The sequence below is a fragment of the Trichophyton rubrum genome (assembly GCF_000151425.1).
Source record: "Trichophyton rubrum CBS 118892 genomic scaffold supercont2.5, whole genome shotgun sequence".
NCBI lineage: Eukaryota > Fungi > Ascomycota > Eurotiomycetes > Onygenales > Arthrodermataceae > Trichophyton > Trichophyton rubrum.
The window spans coordinates 1449929-1474845 of record NW_003456424.1 but is presented as its reverse complement, the minus strand read 5'-3'; the positions used below and the strand labels follow the sequence as shown (position 1 = coordinate 1474845).

At 47.7% G+C, this 24917-nt stretch overlaps 8 protein-coding genes across 12 annotated transcripts; 4 read left to right on the top strand and 4 right to left on the bottom strand.

The window, feature by feature from the left end:
* Positions 1-4: 4 nt before the first annotated feature.
* On the bottom strand, positions 5-976 carry TERG_12264 (uncharacterized protein). The gene has a single exon (XM_047751247.1). The coding sequence runs from the start codon at positions 759-761 to the stop codon at positions 381-383; it is 381 nt and encodes a 126-aa protein (XP_047606561.1). The 5' UTR covers positions 762-976; the 3' UTR covers positions 5-380.
* Positions 977-2632: 1656 nt separating this feature from the next.
* Positions 2633-4620, bottom strand: TERG_05300 (uncharacterized protein; the record flags this gene model as incomplete). Its single annotated transcript, XM_003234661.1, has 2 exons — positions 2633-3658; positions 3721-4620. 2 exons carry the CDS (start codon positions 4618-4620, stop codon positions 2633-2635), a joined length of 1926 nt encoding a protein of 641 aa, XP_003234709.1.
* A 996-nt stretch (positions 4621-5616) lies between these two features.
* TERG_05299 (uncharacterized protein) lies at positions 5617-7314 on the top strand (the record flags this gene model as incomplete). The annotated part of the gene is made up of 2 exons (XM_003234660.2): positions 5617-5901; positions 6466-7314. The coding sequence occupies 2 exons, from the start codon at positions 5617-5619 to the stop codon at positions 7312-7314; spliced, it is 1134 nt and encodes a 377-aa protein (XP_003234708.2).
* A 185-nt stretch (positions 7315-7499) lies between these two features.
* On the bottom strand, positions 7500-9568 carry TERG_05298 (uncharacterized protein). Of its 3 annotated transcripts, XM_003234659.2 has the most exons (3): positions 8939-9568; positions 7926-8869; positions 7500-7851 (listed from the first exon to the last, which is right to left on the bottom strand). In XM_003234659.2, the coding sequence occupies exons 1-3, from the start codon at positions 9408-9410 to the stop codon at positions 7774-7776; spliced, it is 1494 nt and encodes a 497-aa protein (XP_003234707.1). In that variant the 5' UTR covers positions 9411-9568; the 3' UTR covers positions 7500-7773. The 3 variants fall into 3 exon arrangements, with proteins under 3 accessions (XP_003234707.1, XP_047604390.1, XP_047606560.1); XM_047748408.1 differs by having other exon boundaries at positions 7926-9568; XM_047749959.1 differs by having other exon boundaries at positions 7500-8869.
* A 3833-nt stretch (positions 9569-13401) lies between these two features.
* On the top strand, positions 13402-15201 carry TERG_05297 (uncharacterized protein; the record flags this gene model as incomplete). The annotated part of the gene is made up of 2 exons (XM_047748407.1): positions 13402-13921; positions 14078-15201. 2 exons carry the CDS (start codon positions 13402-13404, stop codon positions 15199-15201), a joined length of 1644 nt encoding a protein of 547 aa, XP_047604389.1.
* A 673-nt stretch (positions 15202-15874) lies between these two features.
* Positions 15875-16849, top strand: TERG_05296 (uncharacterized protein; the record flags this gene model as incomplete). The annotated part of the gene is made up of 1 exon (XM_003234657.1): positions 15875-16849. The coding sequence occupies one exon, from the start codon at positions 15875-15877 to the stop codon at positions 16847-16849; it is 975 nt and encodes a 324-aa protein (XP_003234705.1).
* Positions 16850-17201: 352 nt separating this feature from the next.
* Positions 17202-23092, bottom strand: TERG_05295 (uncharacterized protein; the record flags this gene model as incomplete). The annotated part of the gene is made up of 3 exons (XM_047748406.1): positions 22970-23092; positions 21253-22879; positions 17202-21199 (listed from the first exon to the last, which is right to left on the bottom strand). The coding sequence occupies exons 2-3, from the start codon at positions 21671-21673 to the stop codon at positions 17202-17204; spliced, it is 4419 nt and encodes a 1472-aa protein (XP_047604388.1). The 5' UTR covers positions 21674-22879; positions 22970-23092.
* Positions 23093-23574: 482 nt separating this feature from the next.
* TERG_05294 (uncharacterized protein) lies at positions 23575-24872 on the top strand (the record flags this gene model as incomplete). Of its 3 annotated transcripts, XM_003234655.1 has the most annotated exons (6): positions 23575-23758; positions 23821-23939; positions 23992-24053; positions 24113-24138; positions 24195-24544; positions 24597-24872. In XM_003234655.1, the coding sequence occupies 6 exons, from the start codon at positions 23575-23577 to the stop codon at positions 24870-24872; spliced, it is 1017 nt and encodes a 338-aa protein (XP_003234703.1). The 3 variants fall into 3 exon arrangements, with proteins under 3 accessions (XP_003234703.1, XP_047606558.1, XP_047606559.1); XM_047749957.1 differs by lacking the exon at positions 24597-24872 and having other exon boundaries at positions 24195-24556; XM_047749958.1 differs by lacking the exons at positions 23575-23758; positions 23821-23939 and having other exon boundaries at positions 24024-24138.
* Between the last annotated feature and the right edge of the window lie 45 nt (positions 24873-24917).

The window sequence follows — 24917 nt, the reverse complement described above, 5'->3', positions numbered from 1 at the left end:
ATGCAAAATACCAGGATTCTCCGCAACGCCGCCGTCCATGTTGAGAGATTAATCACAATACTCCGGGCACCGTTCTCTTTGTCGAAGAAAGAAAAACGAGCGATATTCAGGTTTAGACGCTTGGGGCGGCAAGTTCTGTCTGTTGAACAATGTCTTGACTCGGTATCAGTCGAAAACGATAGCTTAACCTGCAGCGGAGAAAGCAGGAGGTCGAGTCTATATAAATCTCTTCCTTGCGCCGTTCCTTTGAGCTCCCTGTTTCATCTTCCACAAGACAATCAAGCAATCTATAATCAACTTCTATCTATCAACTTCTACTTTTCAAGCTTCCAGCAAGCAAACCCTTCCACAATCAAAATGGAGTCCTACGTCGCCCCAACTCAGACCTCCGGTAAGGATGATCTTGAACTGTCAGAAGAATTATGTACGGATCCGTGGCTAACACCGTAGTTATAGGTCCCGTCAACGCCCGTGGCAGCACTGGCCAGTGCATCGTTATGTAGACATTTGTCTAGACACTCTTGGCTATGGTGAAGGAATGATGGTAGCCAAGGGGTGGTAATGCGGAGGGTGACGATGATGGAACTGCATCTACTTCGATATTTCGACACACCCAAATCTGCGAGAAAGCTTACCTTCAACATCCAATCTATCTCATCCGGCAATGCTCTCCCTCCCAGATTTGATACGAAGCCAACAACATCTTGGATGCTGCCAGGTGACAAAGCTTTACCCGACAACAGGACGCATCTACATCTCATCCGTCGTTTACGGCCCCTTTCGACCCATCGTTTCTTCACCTGGCACCACCACTCTTCTTGTTTATTGTTCCTGTATAATTGTCCATGTCACTCTTTTTTCATCAGCCCTTCAACAAGAGCATTTTGCTAGCATGATTTCCCTCTAGCAATGCTCATGGGTAACAATTCCAAAAGGTTGTTTGAATCCGAGTGCCATCAAATAAGAAAATCCAAAAAAAAAGGGGGGGGGGAGGAAAGAGGAGATACCATCACTCATTCATTTTCGGTTCCCTCAGTGTCCGTTGACTTCGTGTTTATTGATTTTTACGGCAGGGTCGTTTCATCTTGATCCAGCCATGCTTGGATATATAATTATGGCTCAATTTATGTGCACAAACATTTCCTTTCTCCTGCCTTCTCCCCTTTCCCTCTACCCGCCAACGTTTTGAGAGCGTCATTTCAACGCAAGGGCAAAGGAAGAAGGGCTTTTGTGTATATTTCACTTATATATTCACATATATACCTGTTTACGATGGAACTTTGCCCCTTTAAGCAGTCATGACGCCTGGCTTCTTCAAACATTGTAAACAAGGGACATGCAACAGCTAATGCACCAAGACTGAAAGGAGGAGCCCATGCCTATGTAAGAGCATTGCTGTAGTGTTAAGAAACATCCAGGAATCATATCATGTAGTACGAGTCTTTATCCCGTCTTACAGCATCCATACCCCCTCTGCTTCAGGATCGACCGGCTCATATTGTATAAGACCAAGAAGGTATCGATCTTTCCAGAAGCGACCACGCGTACCGACATCATCGTTATTAAGGAAATGGCAGAGCACTAGACTCCGTGGTTGTAGGTAGGCGCAAGTCGTATGCAAGGGGGCCGGCTTCCCTTTCCCCCCTTTATGCACTTTCTATCAAAACCAACAGAATAATAGGCCCATAATATTCCAATAAACATGCAGCGGCCTGGATTATTGTCAAGACAGACATTTCTGCATACAAAGACACTCGTTTATATCTATTTCTACCCTTACAAATTGTGACATACTCCTTTCAGCTGTTCCAAGTATGGCCCCAGAGCGGCCTAAATTATTCAAAAAGAGGAACAAGGCAAGGAGACCAGTACAACCATACACTCGGCCTCCCGTGATGTTTTACTCCTCGAGACTCCCTCCGCGGCCTGTCACGCATCAACCCAGGGCCTCGAACGAAACCTGGGTAGTTGAGGCCCCGAGGCGTGGATGGGCAGACCGGATCATTAACCGAGTTGGTTGGATGTACTATCACTATGGAGTTGCGATACCGGTACACGGAATGCATCCTCTCGAGATTATCATGATCAACAGCACAGTCATCGCAATCGTCGCTTTCATTATCTGGGTGCTCGTTATTTACATCCCGACTCAGACATATAAAGTGGTCACTGCGACCATTAGGAGTTCGATATAAATGAATGCAGGTGGCCATTATTCTAGGCGGTCATTAGGAGCACGAGCAACAGTTTCGACCTTCCTTTCTTGTCGCTCATTTTTGTTTTTTTTGTTGCCTTGCAGCCAGAGGATGCCTCCGGTTTTGCTTCACTGATGGGATAAGGGTTGAAATTTGGTATATGTTCTGCTGTCAGTGGCGTCTGGTCAAGGGCCCTCCTACTGTATTTAGATTGCATATCATTCAATCAAGGTCATTCTCTTGATAGAACAACCCTTAAGTTTTTGGTAAACTGATATGTGCAGCGTTTGAGCGCATTATGTCATAGCTAGGGTTTCATAAAATACTTAATCTAGCTGGTATGAAATAACTGATATCAGTAAGCTGACTTTGGCATTTAAGAAGGATATATCGATTCCATAGTGACACGAAAGAATGGTTGGCATACTCCTTGATATTTATGTAGCACGCTCAATATCCGAAATGATCTGTAAAACCACTTCAGCTGCACTCATACCCATCTGCACTGTAGCTTCACCCATCTCCGTTTCAATATGTAAAAGAACGGCAGGACTCGAGAGACAGCTGATGAAGGACTTGAGGGGATCTAGGAACCTTGCATCGAATATCGGTTGCAAAGTAGATATATGGAGTTGCTCAGCAAGTTTAGACGACTTGCAGAGGAAGTAATAAAAGTTCAACTTTTCAAGATAAATTGGTGCAATCTCCTGGGTAAACTCCATCCATACTTCAGGCTTTATACCCTCGGGAGCAGAAGATGTGGTAGACGTCTGTGCTGGACTTGAGAATTTGTAGATGGACTGAAATAAGAATGTGAAACTCTCAGGATCAGAGAATGGGTTGTCGGTCTCAGTCTCAGCCGGATTAGCAGAGTGTGATATAAGCTCTTCCTTAAGCCATTGTATGGCGGGTAACCTCGCGTAATCTGACTCCTCTTCACTAAGAATCTCCAGCATTAAATTGTATCTCACTTGAATATCCGGGTATACATGGAATGCCCGAGCAGGAATGGACCCTAGACGGGTGAAGGCCTTGAATTGAGCAGGGCCACGAGAACAAGCTGTCAACCCATAAACAAGGGTCTTGAATCCTTCTTCGTCTTCAGCATCTTCGGAAGTGCTAGTCTTGGCCACAGCGGCAAGGGACAGGATAGAGTCGATCAATGCGATTGGTTCCTCCGCTGCCGCAGTATAGGGGGATGCATAATCTCCAAGGAAGTTAAGCAGGATATTAACAATGTCTGGATATAAATGTAGAGGCTGCTCCTGTGTACCAGATCCAAAGAGCGTAGCTGTCACAAATCGCGCAGCAAGGAGAAGAATACATCCATGCCTCTCCAGCGGAATCTCATCAGGAGAATTAGGCAGGTTATCAAAATCTAGAGGAGGTGGAAGGTCACTTTCTCCTTTAAATATTATCTTTTGCAACATATCTGTCTCTAGGCCAAAGTCTCTCGATAAGGCCTGGCAATGACGTTAGGCGGATGAAATATTGCCAACAATACTGAGAACGAGTCGTTACTTACCACTATCTTGCCCAAGGTAGTATCCCTCTCCCGCAGGTACTCGACGTTGTGAAATTGGTCGATACATGTGGGGATCACAACATCCGCACGAGGAGTATCAAGCTTCTCCTGAACACGGATCGCCCACTGCATACCGGCAGGACCTGGTTCGTCCACGCATTGTAGGAGATATGTTTTTAACGTTTCGATAAGGCCAAACTGCAGTAACCTTTGAGTCAACTTTCCCTCAGTGGCCTCATCTGTTGAGTCTCCCTCCGCATGTTCATCCGCCTCGGGATCTGGTGCCTTGTCTCCGGTAGAGCGGTTGAGTGCCTGTTCCGAAGGACATCGCGGGGGTAGAGGCGGCCGCTTTCCCCCTGATAAATCTCGTAGGAGCTCCAGGATAGCAGCTGTGGTTTCTGTAGTGGGGAATTCTGAGTAGGCTTCCAAAACAGCGTGAAGAGAAGTTGCAACAAAACGACTTGTGTATTTCGTCTTTATCCGTGAGTGCAGCGTAGAAAGCATTGATAAGAGGCAGTTGAACTGCACAATATGGAGGGGAAGATGCCGCTGATCGCTAGCCTGCTTATTTGCATCCTCATCCTCACTTTCTAGAGAATCGTCTTCCGTGGCCTGGAGCTTCATCAAAGCCTCTGAAACCCGCAGGATAACCTCCCTTGGGTTTCCAAGCCTCGCAATATCGTCGAGACATTCCCGCGAGTGCGGCAGAAGTGGAATGAGTATGTTGACCAGATCCCAGCCGATGTTTATAGTCAGCGTCTCATCTTGAAGGACCTGGTGAAGGACCGGCAACCGAGCAGGGGTCAGCTGGTATTCGACGAGCGTCAGGTAGGTCAAGTAGTCCGTAGCCGGAGGGAGAGCTGCGATCAAGGGATCAGATGCTTCTGTGGGCTGGGCCATGCTGTTCAACTGGTGGGTGGTAGCGCGTGTGCCCCGGTGGTCTAGAGCTTGCGCAACTGTTAGTTAACTAGTCAATACCTTGATAAAGTGGGATAACAAGCAAGCTAACCAACTAACCGGTCCTGTTATGGCTCAGATTTCTACGCTTCAGCAGCAGTTCAAGGCCTCTAGCAGGCGCCAGCAAGACAGCAAGATGAAGTTGTTCATCGCCGTCGTTCAATTGAAAGGATCAAACAGGGCCAAAGGGCGACGCAGCAGAAGAAGGCCGAGGGGTCACAGTTGGTGATGACGTAACCTCATTCCTGCATCTCTGCTGCGCTCACGATGTCTCCTTTGCTCCGTCTATCAAAATTTCACATCAAGTTTCAGTTCTAAAAAGACACAAGAAGGAGACGAAGACTAACTAATGTTGATATTTTACTTTATGAAGCGGCTGTTCGTTAAGGCTTTTTTGACCTCGTTTCGCCAGGTTTCAGCTCGTGTCCAAACCATCCCAGACGTCGCGCTTCCAGCAAAGCCAATTATGGCCGTTTGATTAACTGGTTAGCTTAATTAGCTATGTATCTCCTCGTATGATCCGCTGATCTGTGGCTGTTGTATGTTAACTTGTTAACTAACGATAATGTGTTCAGGTGCTCGGCTGGCTGCATGTAAGACGATAAGAACCTTGCAATCATCACCTGGAGAACAACCCAGTCGAGTTTACTCCGTACGGATAGGTGGCCTTCTGTATGAAACTTTTACCGTATAAGGGGGGTCCCGCTTCCCCAGAATTTCCGCCACTGTCTTAACACGACCAGACATTGGATACACAGCGTCAACGCGAGCTGAACCTGAACAGAGTCTCGGCTAGCCGCATGTCTGGGCTGCAGCTGAATTATCGTTCTCAAAAGCTCAGCGGAGTTGATCTCCTGGAGGTGTACTGATATACGAGGCAACCTGCTTATACCCAGATGCGGGATGTCAAACAATTGAGTGCCTAATACTCATGGTAATATGACTGGTCTACCTCTTCTCATTCCCGATACAGCCATATACTGTGAGGTATGTGTGCAGCGCAGCAATGCAGATGCAGTATGGACAGGCCACGAGTATGTCAGAGGGAGACCAGAACAAGATCTGCAGCTACATGCTGCAGCACTCTTCTGTGGATGGACTGATGCAAGGCTGGTGACGACAGCAGTACGGAGTACAACCCCAAGACATGGTTTTTATGAGCAAATCCCATCCACACCCATTGAAGCAGCAGGTTTTTGCCTATGGAAACTTCGCCTGTGCATGGTATGGTGGCTCCTCTGTCTCTTCCCCCAAGCAGCGTTACAATCTGTACCAGTATAAACCTCGCATGGGTTTCTCATCGTTTCGAGGCCAATAATATCAGCAAAGGTAGGGACTCTCTGGGTGGTCAGCCCTTTATCCCCTTAGTTTTCAGGATTGTATATCATTGTATATGAATGTTCGGCCAGTGTGTAATACAACAGAGCTTGTAATAGTAAATCACTGGTCGTTTTCATCCTCTATAGCCAAATAGGTTCACCTCCCTGCATGAAGCGGACTGATGCAGACATGTCCCCTTCCTGCCATCATCGTCCCTGCGGGGCGTCGGTCGTGTAAGTAGATAGATGCATATCAGAACACTTATCAGTAGCTCAGGACAGTGAAACAGCGATTATAAATCAAGCTGCGGGGGTTAGAGACAAGGTACCTGTGTATACGAAGGGAGAAAAAGGGTATATAAATCTCATAAACACGACCAACGTGGGGCTTGCAGCTCGAGGAGGACCACCATATCGATTCTCACCAACAGCCAGGAAAACTACTATCTTATACTCGTTCATACTCAAGGAAGCCGGCAACATGGCAGCAAGAAGACCAGCTCCAGGAGAAACCCTAGTGCATTTCTTTGACATCAACAGCGAGGCCCCAGGTAAATCACGATCATGGTCTCCCAACACCCTCCCCATCCGCGCGGTGTTGAACTACAAGATGGCCCCCTACACCCAAACATACGTCGCCATGCCAGACATCGAGCCTCTGCTCAAGTCTCTCCATGTCCCTCCGCTGGCCGGTGGCAGAGTGCCTTATACTCTGCCGGCAATCCTGCATAAACCATCCATCCAGAACGAGGGTGCGACGCTCAACGACAGCTTTGCCCTTGCCGTTCACCTCGAGACCATCTTCCCCCCGGAGGCAGGGTACAAGTCTATCTTCCCCAACGGACAATGCAGCTATGCCCTGGCTGTTGCTGTCCTGAAGGTTTTCCGTAGCATTTTCCCGCCCGTGCTACCCTTTTGTTACCCGGCTGTGCCAAAGTATCTGGATGAAAGAAGCCGTGAGTACTTCTACGCTTCTCGGAAACAGATGCTTGGAATGACAATGGATGAGTTCGAGGCGAAGGGTGAGGCGCTGGAAGAAGCGTGGAAAGCAACCGAGGCCGAGATTGCGGTTTTGGTGAAGATGTTGAAGGGACGCCCTAGCCCTAGGAAGAACCGTGGACCATTCTTCGAGGGAGAGCATCCCGGATATGCTGACATGGTCTTGTTGGGATTCATGGGCTGGTTTCAGAAGAACTCACAGGCCGACTTGGACAGACTTCTGAAGTTGGGAGACGGCGAGCTGCAGAAGGTCTGGGATGCAGGGCACCAATGGCTTGAAGCTGAGGGAGAGAACGTGGAATATGAGATTCCGAAATAATCTCCTTAAAGTTAATTTCATTGTCCGTACATGCCTATGTATTGGAATATATATAAAAAAGACAATATAATCAAGTATTTATAGCAAAGTGGTGATAAAAAGTCGACAAGGAACTTGCATATCCGCATTTCAGGATATAACTGCAACATTCAGTCATTAAATGCAAGAAGAAAAAAGAGATAATAGAAGAAAAAAAAAAAAAAATGAAAGGTAGTCCCAAAACGCCGAATCATCTATGCTGATGCCGACCTTTTGGGTACACGGCCCAGGAGAAACGCAGTGCAACTTTACAAGGGATGTTGAAACTATACAGGTGAGTTTAACGAGCTGTAAATTATGAGTCGTGACCAAGGAAGGGGTATAGAGCCATCAAGGCGATAGTGTCGGGCATTTCATCATAGCAAACCAAACGAGGAAGCAGTGCATTAAGAAAGGCCAGCCATCAAGGGTGAATAGCGTCTAAAACGGAATATTTCGAGTGTTCTTTGTGATTGGCGTTGTGGTAAAGTCACCAATCTCGCACCAATTGCTAATAGGCTATCCAGTAAAAAAAAAGGTATCATTAGCATCTCCATCAGAGAAAGAAACTGTCAAGGTATCGGGAGACATACCAGGCATGACAAGTACTTGCACCATGAGCATGTGGTGCGGTACTTGTAAAAGTTGTTGAGAAGGACGATAAAAGAGACGATTATCCCAATCAGGGCTCCAGCTCTGAGCAGCCACCATCCCCACCACAGTGGTTTGCGACCCTGGAAAAAGCTGACTGGTTGCTTGAAAAACTTCTTCTGATCTTCATCGACTCCGAAGTTACCACCCATGGAGACGTAAGGAGTCTTGACTCCAATGCGTTCTCGCAAGGTGTCTGGTGATCGAAGGATGCAGATACCTAGTACTAACCCAGTGAGGAACCCGCCAATATGGGAGAAGTTGTCCAAGCCAGGGAGCAGTCCCAGAACAAATGAGATTGCTACCGTGATTACCATGAACGTCAGATCGACCCATGGTCTCTGCTTCTTGCCCCAGGTGTAGAAGAGGTCAAGAACACAGAGGGCGAAGATGCCAAAGAGGCAGCCTGATGCTCCCGTAGAAGCAATGGCGGGAGCTGCGAAATTTCCACCAAGAACGAAACCGAATATCCCACTAGAGAAATAGACAATCGCGTATCTCCACCAGCCAATAGTCCTCTCCATATCGGCGCCGATGCTCAGCTGTGCAAAGAGGTTGAAACCAATATGCACAAGACCGGCATGTAGGAACATCGGTACAATGAAACGGAACCACTGGTTTGGTTCAGGTTTATCGTCGAGGCTTCCGTTTGGCTTTGGATCAGGCACTCCGTCGAATCCACAGAGCTCGGAGAGCCTACATTTGGCATCCGTGGTGGTCGAGTTTGGACATGGGAAGAAGACAGTATTTGGGTTGTTTTGGAGTTTATCCACATTACGCATACAAGGAACGAATCTAGCTCCTAGGTTTATCTGGACATAGGGTGATGGGCCGATCATGGGGTTGAAGGAGGGTTTTGTCATGATGGGAGATCCTGTTAACTGGGCTGAATGGAGCGTTAGCAGAGCCAGGTAGACGAAAACCAGTAGAGGGTATAGAAAGAAATGAGGCATACCATTTCTCACGATTTCGACTATGAATATGATGATCTGCACCAGAGATGTTATATGCGTAACCCAGGGGATCTTCTTTGCAAAGTAACCGTGCTTCCTCCTTCGAGATGGCCGTCTGACGGGATCACTGAGGTTCAAGGGTTCGGTTGGCAAGTCGTGAGGAGAAGGATGGTATCTCGTATCGTCCGCCCAGTCAGGCTTGTTGTTAGCTGCATTTGGCTTGAGGGGGATGTCTTCTGAGTAGTAGTCGTTGCTATGGCCCATCCGGCTCTCCCCCAGGTCATTGTCTGAATTGGAGTGGTAGTGGCCGTATCTGCCGCCGTTGTCGTAGTTGTGGGAGTATCCTCCCGCTGGCAGGGTCGGAGATGAGGGCTGCTGGTGGCCCCATGAGGCATCGTGAGTGTCGTTATCGTGAGGCAGAGCCGGATGAGGCTTCTGCGAGTAGCTGTTGTTGTAGTAGTCGTTGGCAGCCATGGTTGCCGCCGTCTATGAACGCAGGTAAACAGAGCACGCTGCAGAGAGAAGAGGACACCGAACAGCTGAACGAGAGAGATGAACAGGGGCAAAAGTATGAATCTACAGGGAGAGAGAGAGGCCGCGCAAGAACAAGCAGAAGAAGAAGAAGAAGAAGAAGCGAAGATGGTGGCTGGTTGAGTTGACGCAGACGCAGACGTTGCGTAAACACTTTTTCTAGTCAAAAAGCGCCAAAGCGGATTTTGTCGATGGATCTTGATCTTCCCTCTTCGGGCTTAGCGTCGCCTGACCTTCCCCAAAATTGCGGCTGTGCTTTTGCAAGGGAGCAGATGGTTGCTTTTTATAGCCCAGCGACGTGAGACAGGCTGGTGGCTCCGTGGCTTTGGTGGCTTGGATGCGCGGGTTGTTGTTATTGTTGTTGTTGTTGTTGTTGTGGTGGTGGTGGTGGTGATGATGATGATGTTGACGACGGGAGACGAGCTGGCTGCTCAAGGACTCCGCGTGTTTCAGGGCTTGCCTAAGAGGACAGCGAGCTGATCCCCCTTTGTTAGCCCATCGCTACTCTGGGACCTGTCCCACAGGAGACGGAGCATTCCTGACTGTCAGCGCCACAGAAGACGGTTCCGTTAGCACGAAATCGCGGCTGGGTTACACTATTTTCGGCCCAAAGCTTGTTCTGACCAGCATGGATTGCTGCCTCCGCCTATATCAGAGCCATTAAGGGGGTATAAGAGGCAAACCAGAGACGATAATGCGGAAGATACCTCATGATGCATAGTTAGGCAGGCTGACCTGCTTCGACCGTTTATACCCGTCTTTATTGCCTAACAGGTAATATACTTACTGAACTAGCTAGCTAATTTCTCCCTGAGCGCCTGTTGGCTTGTTCGTTAACAGTTAGTTAGTCGAGTTAACGGTTGGTCTGGTTTGTTAGTGGCTCCGCGCCCCCAGCCATAACCAGTGGAATGAGAAGCCCTACGCGGACGCACCTGGCATCTGGCTATGGTGATACATCCTTTCCGGAATTTAGGGCTTCATCATTGAGCACCATAGTCCTTGCTGCAGCCTGATATCTTTCTAAGTACTAGCTGAGACACTGTACATAACCGCCGAGATGATGATGTATGGTTGTTATTGGTAACTAGCTAGTGAGATGTATCTAAGAATGATAAGCATCACCCTATTGATGAAGAATCAATACCCAATATCCTTGACACCAGGATCATGAACCACTGTACTATCTCTCTATCCTCCTTTGCCAAACCTTGTATCCTTCAAATACCGTCATGCCACTATGTTTTTCTAGCCTGCGTCGAGATAAAGTGATTATCTAATAATACCCGATACTCTAATTCAGCCTCGATCCACCACCTTGACCTTTTGATATACTCAATATCTCCATGCATCTATATTCCACTTGATATGGCTGCTCTTTTACATCTCTACGTAGCAGCTGCTCCATCCTCACCGTCGTGGTATGGCTGGCACGAGTGTTCAGCGGTGATGTTGCTGCAGGAGAAACTCGCCCTGCAAGACTCCCTCTTTCCTGTCCTCTGGACCTCAATGGCATCTCAAGGTAAACAAAAACAATAAACAATAACAACAAACAATAAAATATCTCCGTGGCACGGAAGTAGCGATGCTGCTGTTGATTACGATGACTGAGCCTTCACGTCATGCTGTCATGCTGCTCGGCGTCCTCGAGTTCCGGGCCCGCCGTCATGTCCTCCTCGCTATGACGGCATCATGTCCTGCTCTACCTCCCTTTGTTCGCTGGAATCAACCAGATCACGCCAGTTACCTCAGATCACGCTCGATCCCGCCACCCAGCCTCTCGTCTATAAAAGGCCCTTCCTTTCCCTCGTCCCTCCAAATTTTTTCTTTCCTCTCTTTTTTCCCTTCCCTCTCTCGACTTCTTCTTTTTCTCCACCTTCTTCCACTCTGCACTCTACCCTTTCTCTCTCTCTCTGTCTTCACACAAACAAGGATGGGTCTATGGTCTCTGATATGCACCCAACGGTGCATATCCCAGGTTCCTGTCAGTGGATGGGTTGTTACGGCTGTCTTGGAGGTAGACAGTATCACAGCGCCGGATCTGACACGTCCTGGATCTCAAGAGCTTCCGATAGTCGGTTCAACACCTGCTTTCGAGATGAGCTTGAGAGGCTGCCTACGACCGCCTGTCTGACAGTCACGAGTAGCCTCCCTCGCACGGCGTACTCAGGCAGGCCACCAGCGACGACCTCGCACTTCTACGCAGTGCTGGTGACTAGTAGTCCCCTTAAGGGATGAAGCTAAGACGAGGTCAATAGATAGATTAGCTAGCCACACGCGAGACGCAGTCACTCAGTCTCAAACAGACAAAAACAGCAGCAGCAGCAGCAGCAGCAGCAACAACAGCAACGAAAAAAAAAAAATAAATAAAAATAAAAAATAAAAAAAATAAAAGATAAAAGATAGATAGATAGATAGAAGTCTTGTATTTAGCCATCAACCATCAACCATCAACATTTTTTTTATTTTTCTCTATCATCTTGCTGCTCCTCCTTGTATGTGGTATTGATTTTTGCCTCTGGCTGTGATACTCCTACCCCCAAAATGCTGCTAACACAGCTCAAATATCAAGCTGCTCCGATCAGACATACTCTCACTAGTGGTCTTCACTAGTGGTTGTATATGGCCAGTGGCAGCTTTGATCGGCCTCAGCGGTGGTATATCCATAGCTAACAAAGAACTCTGGAAAGGATACTGAGCGTGGCTGGGAGCCTGTATATTCGCCACCGTAACAACAGCGAGGTGAGAGAACGGTGAGTATAACTCCCAAAGATACCTATATTAGCCATATAACTGACTGATCTGTATACTAAGGCACTGACATCCACAGATACCGAAGTAGCATCATCCTGCTATCTTCTATCCTTCTATTGCGGCGTCAGCGCCCTCAGCTGAATATCGGAGCGGCCACAGGACAAAAGACCAGATATACGGGCGATAACATACATCTTGGCACTGTAGCGAAGGGTATCATGATGGCATGTTACGCTACCTTACTATCTTCCGCCTAGGGAAGCAAAATCTCGAGCTGGGTATCACCGTCCTCCTCCTATTTACCTGTCAAGTACGGAGTACTGTGGCTGATACCTCTAAAGTTACTGCCAGGGTCAATGAGAGCATATCGAGTCCAGTCCTCTTACGAAAAAGAATATCAGAAGCTCAAGTTCCACCTCGATGTGTGAGACGAGCTGCAAACCCGCTGCCTCCGTCAACAGATCAATCAAGCAGAATCATCAGGCAAATGGCGACATACCACCCTCGATAGAACAATAATATAAGATAGAACAAGGACTCTCACGGTACGCAAGGAGATGGATTTCTTCCCCTTTCCAGCCACACAAGATCGAAATTCTTGCCAGGCATTCCCTGTCTAGACCAAGCGCGACTATCAGGCCATTATCTTGTCTTCGTATTCAACAGAATCTGAGCATCAAAGAACAAGAGCTTTTCGTCTCTATCAATATAATATATGGCTAGCTATGTTGCCCACGATTCTCCATATTAAGTCCCAGTATCTCTCATGACTAGTCAGCGTCGTCCGATCCGCCAAGCTGCGTCAGCCGATCCTGAGGCGCAGCATCATCATCCACCATACGGAGTAGTTGACTAGCGCAAACATCGACAATCTTCATCATCAATGATCCATCTATTCATTTATCTGTCTCTATTCTAAACTGGCAGCAGGCTGAAATAAAAGAATCGCATGCGTTGCTAGATTTGCCGCAACGTCGGCGCCTGTTCCTCTGTCCTGTAAATATCCCCCTTTCGATCCGGAAGCGCCCTATTTTCATTCACTTCCATCCTCAGCCCGGCCCAGCTGGCTCGGTTCCTTCTATCCGCCGATAACTACGTAACCAGCAGTTCCCACAATGAACCGGTCACCTTCTCGAGCAGTCTTTGAATAACTTCAGCGTGCCTCTGCCACCCGTTCGACACCATGGAGGCGTTTGCTTCTGCAGTGCCGGAGCCCTTATCTCCCACGAAGCGCCGAAAAAGCGGACTGGCAAAAACCTGTGAAGGACTTCTCTGCAACGCCATCAAATATTTTCCTCTTGCTTTTGTATACGGATTTACAACGTGGGCGGTATGGGTAGAGGCTGGAGTCAGTATATACCACACAAGGAGCTGGTGGAAAGGTACGCCTATCCCTATCCATATAAGATATCTCTTTGACAGAAGATTAAACAAGGCTACAGGGACATTGGGCAGCATTTTTGGAATCTCTCTTTACCTTCTGATGAACACGTCGTATACGGTTGCGGTCTTTACCGACCCCGGAACACCCCTAAAAACCTCCTCACACAGCCGATCTAGGCATCAATACAGCTATCTCCCAACTACCGAAGACCCTGAATATAGCTCTGTCACGGTGAACTCCATGGGAGAACTGCGCTACTGCAAGAAATGTCGGTGCCGGAAACCAGATCGGACACATCACTGCTCAACTTGCGGACGCTGTGTGTTGAAAATGGACCACCACTGCCCGTGGCTGGCCACCTGCGTTGGAATGTACAACTATAAGGCTTTTCTGCTGTTTTTGATATATACGTGCCTTTTTTGTTATGTCTGTTTTGCCGTTTCGGTGCTTTGGGTATGGGATGAGATGATGAAAGATGCGCAATATATGGAACGGTTTTTGCCGGTCAATGTGATAATACTGGCCGTTGTTTCGGGAATGATGTCTCTGGTGTTAAGCGGCTTTACAGGTTGGCATATTAGTCTCTCGATCCGCGGATTGACGACTATCGAATGTTTAGAGAAGACAAGATATTTGGCGCCGGTCAGGAAGACGTTGGATCGGCAGAGGAGAGAATGGCAGCACCACCAGCCAGACGCTCAAAACATGGGGGCGACCACGAAAGATTTCGGCAGAACCCTTCAGAGCTACGGGCAGCAGTTTATTGATATGCATGCCAATGCGATCCCGGGCGTCACTCGCGCTGAAGAAGGCGAGGAACGCTCTTCGCCTACAATAGGAACGAGAATCCCAGACCCAAGACACCAGCACAACGACTACAACCCTGACGAGCACTACGAGCAATACCAAACACCGGCTCAGCAATCTCTTTTTAGATCTTACGGAGAACTCGATAGAGCCCGGGAGCACGATAGGTATGAAGAATACCTAGCGGAGTGCGACAGTGAGAAGCTGCCCCATGCATTTGACCTCGGGTGGCGAAGGAACTTACTACACCTCTTTGGACCAAATCCCTTTCTCTGGCCCATCCCGATATGCACCACTATCGGCGACGGATGGCGCTGGGAACCTAGCAGCAAATGGCAGGAAGCCAAAGCTAGGGTTGAACAACAGCGACACCAGAGGTGGGAAGAAGAACGTCTCCAACGCCAACAGTTCTGGCAGCGAGCGGCAAAAACAAGCCGGTCCCTGCCAACTACAGCCCTGCATCACTCCTGGCATGCCTCTGATCCTCACCCGGGAAATTCATGGACTGGAAGGTTCAACAGTACGGGAAATATGAAAGCATCACCTTATATGGGAAGCAGTGTCGAAGACCGGCCATCTACTGGTGTCTCGATGAAAACGTTACGACCAATCTCCCCTCGTCCTCGTCCTGGAGAAAGGGAGGAAGACATTGACGAAGCTTCCGATCGTTACAGTATGAGTTCTGACGAGGCTAGCGAGCAGCATGCTCTTGTAGCAAATAATAATACTAAACAAGCCCTCCCTAACGGTACTGCAAAAGGAATGAGGGAGGAATGGGTCAACTGGGATTGATTGCTCGGATTATTCTCCGTTCGTTGCCCTTTTCCTGTATTCTTACTATTTTGTTGACTTTTACATGTCTATGTTCGGTATGGTGTATTTATTCACGCCGTACCGTAGACCAGATACTGGATTCCGTCTCTGGAATGCTGGCGTATTGGGCTTGGAAACTTAAGTATTGTTTAAAAGACCTCGGAGTAACAATCTAATTTTCCTTTCGAATATATGAATAATACAAATGTGTTGAAGGCTGTGGCTAGTCTTACTGTAAATGAGATGCTAAAACCTGTCTTCTAGACCCCCGTTTGGAACACTAGACAAATGAGAGTTCCTTAAGTCAAATCGCAAGGTCCGTTGATTCCCTAGAGTGCCTTTCGATCAATAAAGTTCAAAGGTGCAGCGTTCAATATTCAATATTCAATTCTTCAAAGCTGGATAAATGAATTGCCCAGCGCGAATTTGGTTAGTCACGTGAGAGTTTCCCTCGGCGATTGGCAGAGGCCAACATTGAATCATCGCTTTGGATATTTTGATAACTGGCCAGAGGCAACAAACAGCAGCCCCAAGCTACTACGCTGTCGATATCCGAATCAACAAGGCGATCGTATGAGCTAAACGATGCAGACACCAGGGAATAACTGCTGTTCTAATAGCATAGGTTGATCGATCCTCGTTTCCCTTCGCCATGTCTGCTAATAACACGACCCTGCGGCGGCTCATGAAAGAGGCCCAAGAGCTCTCTCCGTCATCTTCCTCGCCATCTCCTCACTTCCACGCGCATCCGCTATCTGACTCAAACCTCTTTGAGTGGCATTTTACCCTTGCAGGGCCTCCTGCCCCGTCACCTTATGCTGGTGGCATATACCATGGCCGCATCCTCCTTCCCCCGCAATATCCTCTACGGCCCCCCTCATTCCGTTTCCTAACCCCATCCGGCCGGTTTGAAGTTAACCGCGAGATATGCCTCAGTATAAGCCGGCATCATGAGCAAACTTGGCAACCAGCGTGGGGTATTCGGACCGCCTTGACTGCAATCAGAAGCTTCATGGACGGTGAGGCAAAGGGTCAGGTTGGCGGACTAGATGCAAGCAGTGAAGCTAGGAAGGACTGGGCAAAACGGAGCAGGGATTGGGTCTGCCCAAGCTGCCCTGATGGAAAAACAAATGCGGAGATCCTGGCGAAATGGCAAGACATGTGCCGTGAGAAAGGCGTTAATGTTGACAATGAGGGTGCTCCAGGGGAACAACAAAATAGCGCTGATAGGATACCTGAAGGCCTCAAACTGGGTTATCGCGATGAGCTAGAGAAGGGATCGAAGCCTGATTCTGAACCTACGCTAGAGCCAACGTTCCGACCAAGTGATAACAACGGAGAAGTCCATCAACCCGTAACGTCTGGCCTCAACAACTCTACGCCAACAGTGACTTCAGCGATGGAAAACCCGCCTCCAGCAGAGGCTCCTGAGAACCCAAGTCAGCCCACCGCAGATATTCGACCCCAGGTATCATTGGCACCTCGGCATAATCGCACCGAAATATCGACCCGGAATACCCCTGACCAAGACGACGGCCCCTGGTTAGACAGAGCCATTATAGGGGTTATATGCGCCTTGGCATTTGTTATTCTTCGGAAGGTTTTGTTTGCTCCTGCAGAGCTTTGATTAACTACATCAAAGGTTTCAGCGTTCTTTTTCTTTATGCCCGGAATGGCGACGACTAGCGGGGCCAGCGGGCCTGTACTACAAACTGGAGTTGCTATTTAAGAATTCATCATCTCATGGTCTTTCTTACTCCAGATATTGGCGTTACTAGGTGGTTGGGAGTTATTATAACGGTGTCCGGAGTTTTGCTATATATAATATTCTGCCTTGAAATAAAGAGTTCAAATTCAGCATCCTAAATCAATCACCTAAAGCAAATTAGAGTAAATCAAGGCATCTCCGGTATGAAAGTGATTAAGATATGCTTCATTATCAAGATAAATACACCTAATATACATAGCAACATTTATATTTAGCTGTTCTCGGTTTCCCCAAGTACCATCCACCACCACTCGCCTACAACCCATCCTGTATCTTCCGAATGATTCTCGGTTAAGCTTTGTGTCCTCTCGATTATTCCAACGTCAGCAAGCCAGTCTAAAACCAGAAGTGTCTCCCACTCCGCTAGACAAGGCTCCAGCATACGCGTTATGCCTTTAGCTGCAATGGCCGGTCGAGCAACAAGAACACCAAGAACTGAGCTTAAAACGAGTTCCCATACTATCTTCACATATTGAGAGTGCACATCAAACCACAGCGGAACTTTAGGCATCAGTGTCAACGATTCCGAGCTAATAGGAAAGTTACCCAGATCGCCTTTTGGTATCGGCGTCTCTTTTAATGCCTGGCTGATGGGATTTCCGTACAGATACCGGCCGTGGGCTGGGTGAACCTCAACGTTAAAACGCAGCTTTTCTTTATCCATTAGCCTTGTCAGGTAGCCTCCCTCAGTTAACCCATATTTGTTCCGAGGAGGGTCCCTCGGTACTAGTACAACATGGCCTTTTGAAGCTAGGTTGAGAAGTGCAATTATATCACCATCCGCTGCGTCATACTTCACGTAATAACACCCTTCAGAAAGCAGGGCAGGGTCGAGAACCTCTGTTTTGAAAGAAGAGGCCTGCTTCAGCTGCGTTAATTCAATGGGGCGTCTGCGTGTGAGGGTACCAAGGAACTGCTCCGTAAGGTCGAAATTGCGTCCAGGAGCTACCCGACCCTTGTTGCCCATGGAGATGACGCGCTCGGTCATGAGGGATTGGATAGCTCTTCCCAGGAGATCCTCGCCAAACTGCCTCATAATATGACCAGCTTCTGCCGGTTTGTAGGTCTCTTCAGGCGTTACGACATTCGCACGCACCCAAGTCTTTGCCACATCCAGTAGCTCAAGTTCCGTTGCCCTCGGTTTACGTGACCGAGCATCTGAAATATTATTAGAGAGTAGCAGATTTCCCAAGAGAGTTCGTTTCCTGGGTATAGTTGTAGGTGGCGTATAGTGGTAGATTTCATCAATCTGCTGGCTTGACTCTGTTCGAATCTCAAACAGGCTGTCAAATTGTCGTCGAGACGCCGGGAGGTTAGGAAGCCTACCCATACTAGGCTCTTCCATATTCTTGCATGCCCAATCCACAACCCATTCCCAGTCATACGCTTCTAGATTGTCGAAATTGATTGGTGGCACTTCTCCACTTTCGTAGGCATCTGCAAACTTCTCCTGAAAATCACTTTGCATTTTCGACAGCTGCAGTCTATGCCTCCCGGTTAACAGCCTCCCACGGTCATGGACGAACTTAGGTGTATAGTTCGGGAATAGGGGGGTAATCAAGGACCACTCGACCATTCTTCCTTCTAACCCCCCAGCGAGGGTGCGTACGACAACCATAGCTATCATGAGCCGTTGAGTTACCTTGGCTGGTAAAGAGTTGACACGTCTTGTCTTGTGATTCTTAATTTTATCCGCTTCACCAGCAGCTTTGGACTCCTGTAGTTGGGTGAGTTTGCGTGTAGTTTCAGTGTGCGTCTCCCCTTTCCTCCATCTTTGCCTCCGGTCAGAGCCAAAATGACGCGCAAGAACAGCTTCAGGAGCCTGGCTTCTCCTAGCTAGCTGCCTTGTCAGTCTTCGCGTGTGCTCTATCTCCGCAATGGCCGCAGCATCACTTTCAAAATTTATCGCACCTTCTAGAGGTGCACATTCTGGGAGTTCCTCGATAGTATGATTTATATAGACAAAATCATCGTTGGGCATCTCAAATATTTCTGGGTACCGGTGCTCCCAGTATTTGATTCTGTCCACATCATAAAAAAACTGGTGGGACACTGGGTCAGAAAACTTTGAGCTATCAAACTTGCGATTGCCTCTTTGCGACAAGATGGTTTCTAGGTTTTCCGGTCGTAGCATATTATATTCACGATGGTGTTTAGGGTACACCCTATATTTACCAGGAATATAGGCACCTGTCCCAAATGTCCCCGTCGCCGAGTGATATACTTGCAGTGGACACATCAGCATTGACTCGGGAGTTACCAGGTATCTAGTTTTTGGGGATATCGGCAATACAGGTACGGGGTACCTCGTATGTTGAGATGAGCTCCCGCTAGGTGACGGTAAACCGAAGGAAGCTAGATAAGAACGCCCTTGCGCCAACCGCTGTATGCTCTCCAATCTTTGACTTGGAGGGGAGTCAAAGGGAAAAGATAGCTCTTTGATATCAAACTCAAAGAGCTCACCTTCGAAGTTGTGCATTTTCCATCGTCTTCCTGCCTTAGGTGGTGGTCTGCGTGTCATGGCTGGAGGCTGATGGAGTGTCACATTTATTTCCCCATCAATATCAGGAAGCTTCACGCCGTACCCCAAGAATCCACGGTTCGACTTTCTCAGATCTGGATCAATTTCAACCTCTAAGGGAAGATAAAGTTGGGGGTCTGCATCAAGCATTTCCTTTTGCATGGCTCTTAACTTTGGATGGTTTCCTGAAATTTCCGGAAAAGACAAGATGCTTTTCGTCACCATAAGGCCTTTAGAGTTCCTCCCGCTAAATGTGTGCTTCCTAGCTTTTCCAGTTTCAATGAGTGTTCTCATTGCATTTTTTACTGTTCGTGCATCAGGTTTTGTGCTTTGATTTGTTTTCAGCCACTGAGTCGTAAACGGATACCATATTTCACTTCCCATAGGATATACGCCGCCTCCCTTTTCGAGAATATCTAGAAGAATCTTTCTTCTGAGTACGCCGATTGAACCAGACCTGATATCTCGCTTGAGAGTCCCATTGATCTCATCAACTCTAGTAACAGAGGTATCCGATGTATTCTGTGTATTCTGTGCATCAGGAAGAGTGAGTTCGGCGGTTACTCCCGAATTTCCAGTAGATTTGTTCATAGTCTGCACGGCCTCGGCGACGGGGTCTCCGTATAGATCACATATAGGTTCCTTCTTCAACTCAGCTTCTCTTGAACCTTCTTCGGGGATTGTTTCTTTAGGATGTTCAACTGTTGGTACGCAAGGAGCCGTGGCTTGTGCATCTCTAGGGGAGAGGATAATCAACTCCTGCTCTTGTGTTTCACGTAATGGAGCTTCGTTAAGCTCTATGTCATCATCAGGGACGGGATTTGGTAGCTCTGTCGTTTCCCTCAATCTTGATCTATTGTCATCGACCAACAGGCTTTTTTCGGGAGAAGTTACTGTTGAAGCTTCCACTCCAGTGTCAAGTTTTCGTTTTTTTGGCGGTCTTCCTCTCCGGCGTCGAGGAACTTCCCCTGCTCCAGTAGACACTTGCCCGCCAGCGTCTGGAGCTCTTCTTTTCGCTAACACCCGGCGGTCCTTCAGGCTCCATTCAATATCCAATTCCATGCTATTGGCAGGCTGCTCTTCTGTATCATCCAGCCCATCTTTATCGACTTCGAAATAAGTCTGCCGTTGAACAGCAGCCCTGACCGGGCGGCAAGGGCGGGTTTCCATGGACAGGTTCCCGGACCCCGCTTGTAAGCTTGTTTCAATTATCGAAACTGTTTCTTCATCTCGTGGTTCAGGTGATGCTTGGGGCACAAACCAGTCAAATTCCTTTAACCTCGGTGACTTGAAAACGGCGATACGACTTTTACCTGGGCGCCCTCTTTTTTTTCCAACAGGCCGACGTTTTCCAAACGGTGTTACATATACCCCCGTTGATGGGCGGTCCATAAGTAGAAGACTGTACTCCGTCCATCCTTCATCTAGGCCTTGCGCTTCAAGGAGTTCTTTTCCAGTCAATCCCTCATATGGATCTGTGACAACTTTCTGTCGTTTAGCCGCACGGGGTACAATATCTTCCATGCCCTCCTGGTAACCAGGAGTCGATTGGGCGACATCATCAGACTGAGTGCCGTTAGGAACATTGGGTCCAAAAAGTTCATGGTCGTCTGATTCAAGTACTCCAGCGTCTCTAGCGCGCTCGAGGGCCGACCTTGAAAGGCCGCCTTTTCTGAAGAAGTCAACGGCTGAAATTTCTAGTTAGCCAAGTATTAATTAGCCAAATTGAATGATAACCTACTATATGTGCCATCTAAGAGAGAAATTGCAATAGGATCATTGAATGTAAGGTTCCATTTCGAAGGCTTAGAAGCCTCCAAACATTCGCGAAGCGTTGCATTCCCCTTCCGTAAGAGCAGTTGCGAGACATCTACTGGGAAGCCATATTTGTCCAAGGTAGCCTTTGCGTTGGCCGGGGGGGCGTTTAACACTCGTTTTCCGGACCTTGGACCTCCAGTTACTGCATCCCAAGAAGCATGACCATTGCTCACTAGGGAGGAAAAATGGTCGAACGAATAATGTATATAATAATATACAGTTTTGTTGAGCGCAGTGTCGCGGAGAATGGCTAGGTGTCGAAGATGGAGAGGCTGTGAACTCTGCCATGAGCCGGTCAATCGAGAGAGAACGGTCTCCAGTGGCTTTCTGAAAAAGGATCCCATAGTTAATTTATTGATGTCCTAAAAATGAATGTGTTAGTTTCCAAGTACACTTTGAGGGGTCAGATAAACTAACATTGTTAGAAATCCCTCTAGTGCCAGCCTGATGGATAGTATCAAAAACCAAATTAGAGATTGTTCTATCTGGTGTCCATTGGGGGACAGTCCGACCGATATCAACAACATAGTTAGTAGAATCGCCTTCTAGGTTAGGATCAACTACGATTTCTTGGCCTTGCTCCTCGTCCAAGTCTGCGTCCAACTGCTCCAGAGATGACATCAGCCCCTTACTGTCTTCGTGGAACAATTTGATATCCTTCTCCGTCGGCTCACGTATCAGCATTACTGAAGGATGCAGCGACTTCATTGCATTCGAATATTGAGATACTGCACGGACCCGTCGAATACAGCCAATAGCCTCAAATTTCCGAATGGCTCTTCTTAATATTTTCCCGTGCCAACGATCTTGCATTCCAAGTTTCTCCTTAAGGTCATTCCTAGTAATGACTTTATACTCTCTCAGCATCTCAAAGAGCCTCTCTCGTAGAACTGTGAAGTCTATTATCTTGCTAGTTGTTGATTTTGAGCCGGGATCCACGACTGATGAAGGATCATAAGACAGCTGCCCTGGTCCGAGCCCGGCGAATTTATTCAGAGTGCACAGGCTTGTCCTCGCAGCTTGGTATTGTATGGCACGCTTTTCAATATATCCTTTCTCTTGCAACAAATCAGTCCTTTTGGGAACTGAACGCTTGTCTTGTCCACTCAGTCGGACAAGGTCGGACTGAATGATGCCCTTTTCTTTTCGAGATGCAATAATTGACAGCAGAGCAAATTCCAACGGTAGAACCCTGGTGGAATCCGGTTCATGACCAGTGATTGAGAGCCAGGTTCGCTCCAGCGACACAAAAACAAGTATATCTTGTCCCCGGCGATCGGGAGCCGGCTCTATTGCTGGATCAATAGCCGCCTCTGTGGTGTTATCCTCTTGTGAACGAGGTACCACGTCGTCCAGTGTAAGAGAGTTACCCTCTCTATCCTTGCCAACTGATACTTCAGGGTGCTCCGTAAGCCACTTCCAGACCCTGGATTTGAACCGTCTGTCAAGATTGGGTATACGATGTGTTGCCACGCCATTTCGAGCATTATTCTCGCGCCGCAGCGCATAAAATTCATCAATAAACGCAAGTACTTGTGCTGGAGGCACTCCTATCAATTTGGTTAGTTCCCTCCCGTATGTTTGATCATAGCCAATGGAAAACTAAGTCAAGATGTAGCCTGCCGAGCACCGCGTCTCACCTTGGTCACCGCGTAAAGATATCTCCTCCAGCAAATATTCGATCAGGTCTTTTAAACTCGCAGCCATCGCCCCCTTTATGCCTTCGCATGGCTGCGTAGCTCTTGTTGCGGCTCTTTGGAGTCTTGGATACTCCGTAGTTATAAAAGAAATTAAAATAATTTACGCCTTTTTTTTTTCCGTGGCAAGCGCAGGTTTCGAACTTCGTGCTACGTATCACATGACATTCCCAGATTCCATGCTTATAATATCATGATTATGTCAAAATATTACTAAGCCGAGCCTCCAAACACTTTGTCAGCCCTATGACGTCACTCAACGCACCCAACACTTTATTTTTACCTTCCAGAACGTCAAGAAAGAACCCGTCTTTGCCGAAAAGTCTCTTGCTCAGCCAGGTTGGTTCGCTATATAAGATACAAGATGTTCGCCACGTATCCATTCTTCTCTGGCGCAACCATGGATATCTCTTATTTACGTCTGACAATATCAGAGCTGTGCACAAGTATCTCTGATTTAGAAACTTGAGCTCATCTATCATTGCTTCTGCTTCCGATTGCACGTCCAATCTTCGATGAACGCGCAGGCTATATAGCTTCAATAGAGGATGGACAAACTCATGGTTCCAGACGTTCCCGTGATTCCTGGACCACCAGAACTCCCCTACTCACTCAGGTCCCGAAAACGATCGATTTCTATATTTTGGACACTCTTTATAATTGATACTCTGGTTCAGCCCTTGGTTCTTTACTTTACCTTATGGTACTGTACTAATTTATCACACAACTTGGGTAAGTATATGTGCCCTTATTAAGAAATAAAACCAGGGGCTGATAATATTCTATTACTCTAGTATTCACAATAAGCACCGCTGCACTTGGAGGAGTTGCCGTCGTTGAATATTTTTATCGGTTTTATAACCTATTCAAAAAGGGATCGAAAGTGAGGCCGTTGAATGCAAGGAGGTCATGGGTATGCCCACCAGCTTTGACAATTTTTTGTCCTTTGCTAACGATCGAAATAGCTTGATTTCTTTCAAGTGAACTTCACGATAGTATGGCTCATTCTGGCAGTGGAACTAATTATGTACGTGCATTCTTGAGTGCCTCGTTTGGAGTATCATTGCTAACCTCACGTACCTATAGAGGAACTGTTCAAGAAGAACCGTACAGTAAGTACATCTTTGAATATGTTATGGCCTACTGACTCTGACTTTTGCTCCACTAGTTCGTCTCCTGGCGATGCCATTACCCACCGTTATGTTTTATTTTGGACTCGTTCATCTAACCCTCGATCTCCTCCGTGCCTTAGGTTACCAGGCCCCCTTCCGCATATCGTCAACGCCTAAGGGATACGTCATGCCCACAGCCTTGTACGTATTGATTGAAGACGTTGTGGCCGTGGATGGTGGGGGTGGGCAGGTATACAGAAGGGCAATCCGTGATAGATATCTCTCCAGCCCTTACTTCCGACAGATGCTCTTTGAAATGAATTGCTTTTGGGGTGGCGGCTCAGTCATTTCCGCAGCGGTGATCACTGCTCTAGTATTTACAACTCCTAGAGACGTAGCATATACGGTATGTTTTTGATATCTGGTAGCTTCTTTCTTAATGCTAACTTATCCATTAGCTCGGATGGTCTTTACCCTTCGTGTGGGCCGGCAGCTGGGTCCTTATAACTATTCCCTGGGTGCAGGCTGATCTTCGCAAGGAGAAGGCTGCTTGGGGGAAATACTCCCTTCATGGAATTCCTTATACCGATGACATCACTTGTCCTACACCCCAGACTCGGTTTATATCTGTTTCTGGCAGGTTGATGTCCTCACTACCATTCCAGAAACCGGTAAAGCTCGATAGAGTTGACAATAACAACGCCGCGTCGGGTTCCGATTCTGAGGCTGTATAATTATTCCCTAACTTTGGTGGATTTATAAGAGCTAAGATATGGATG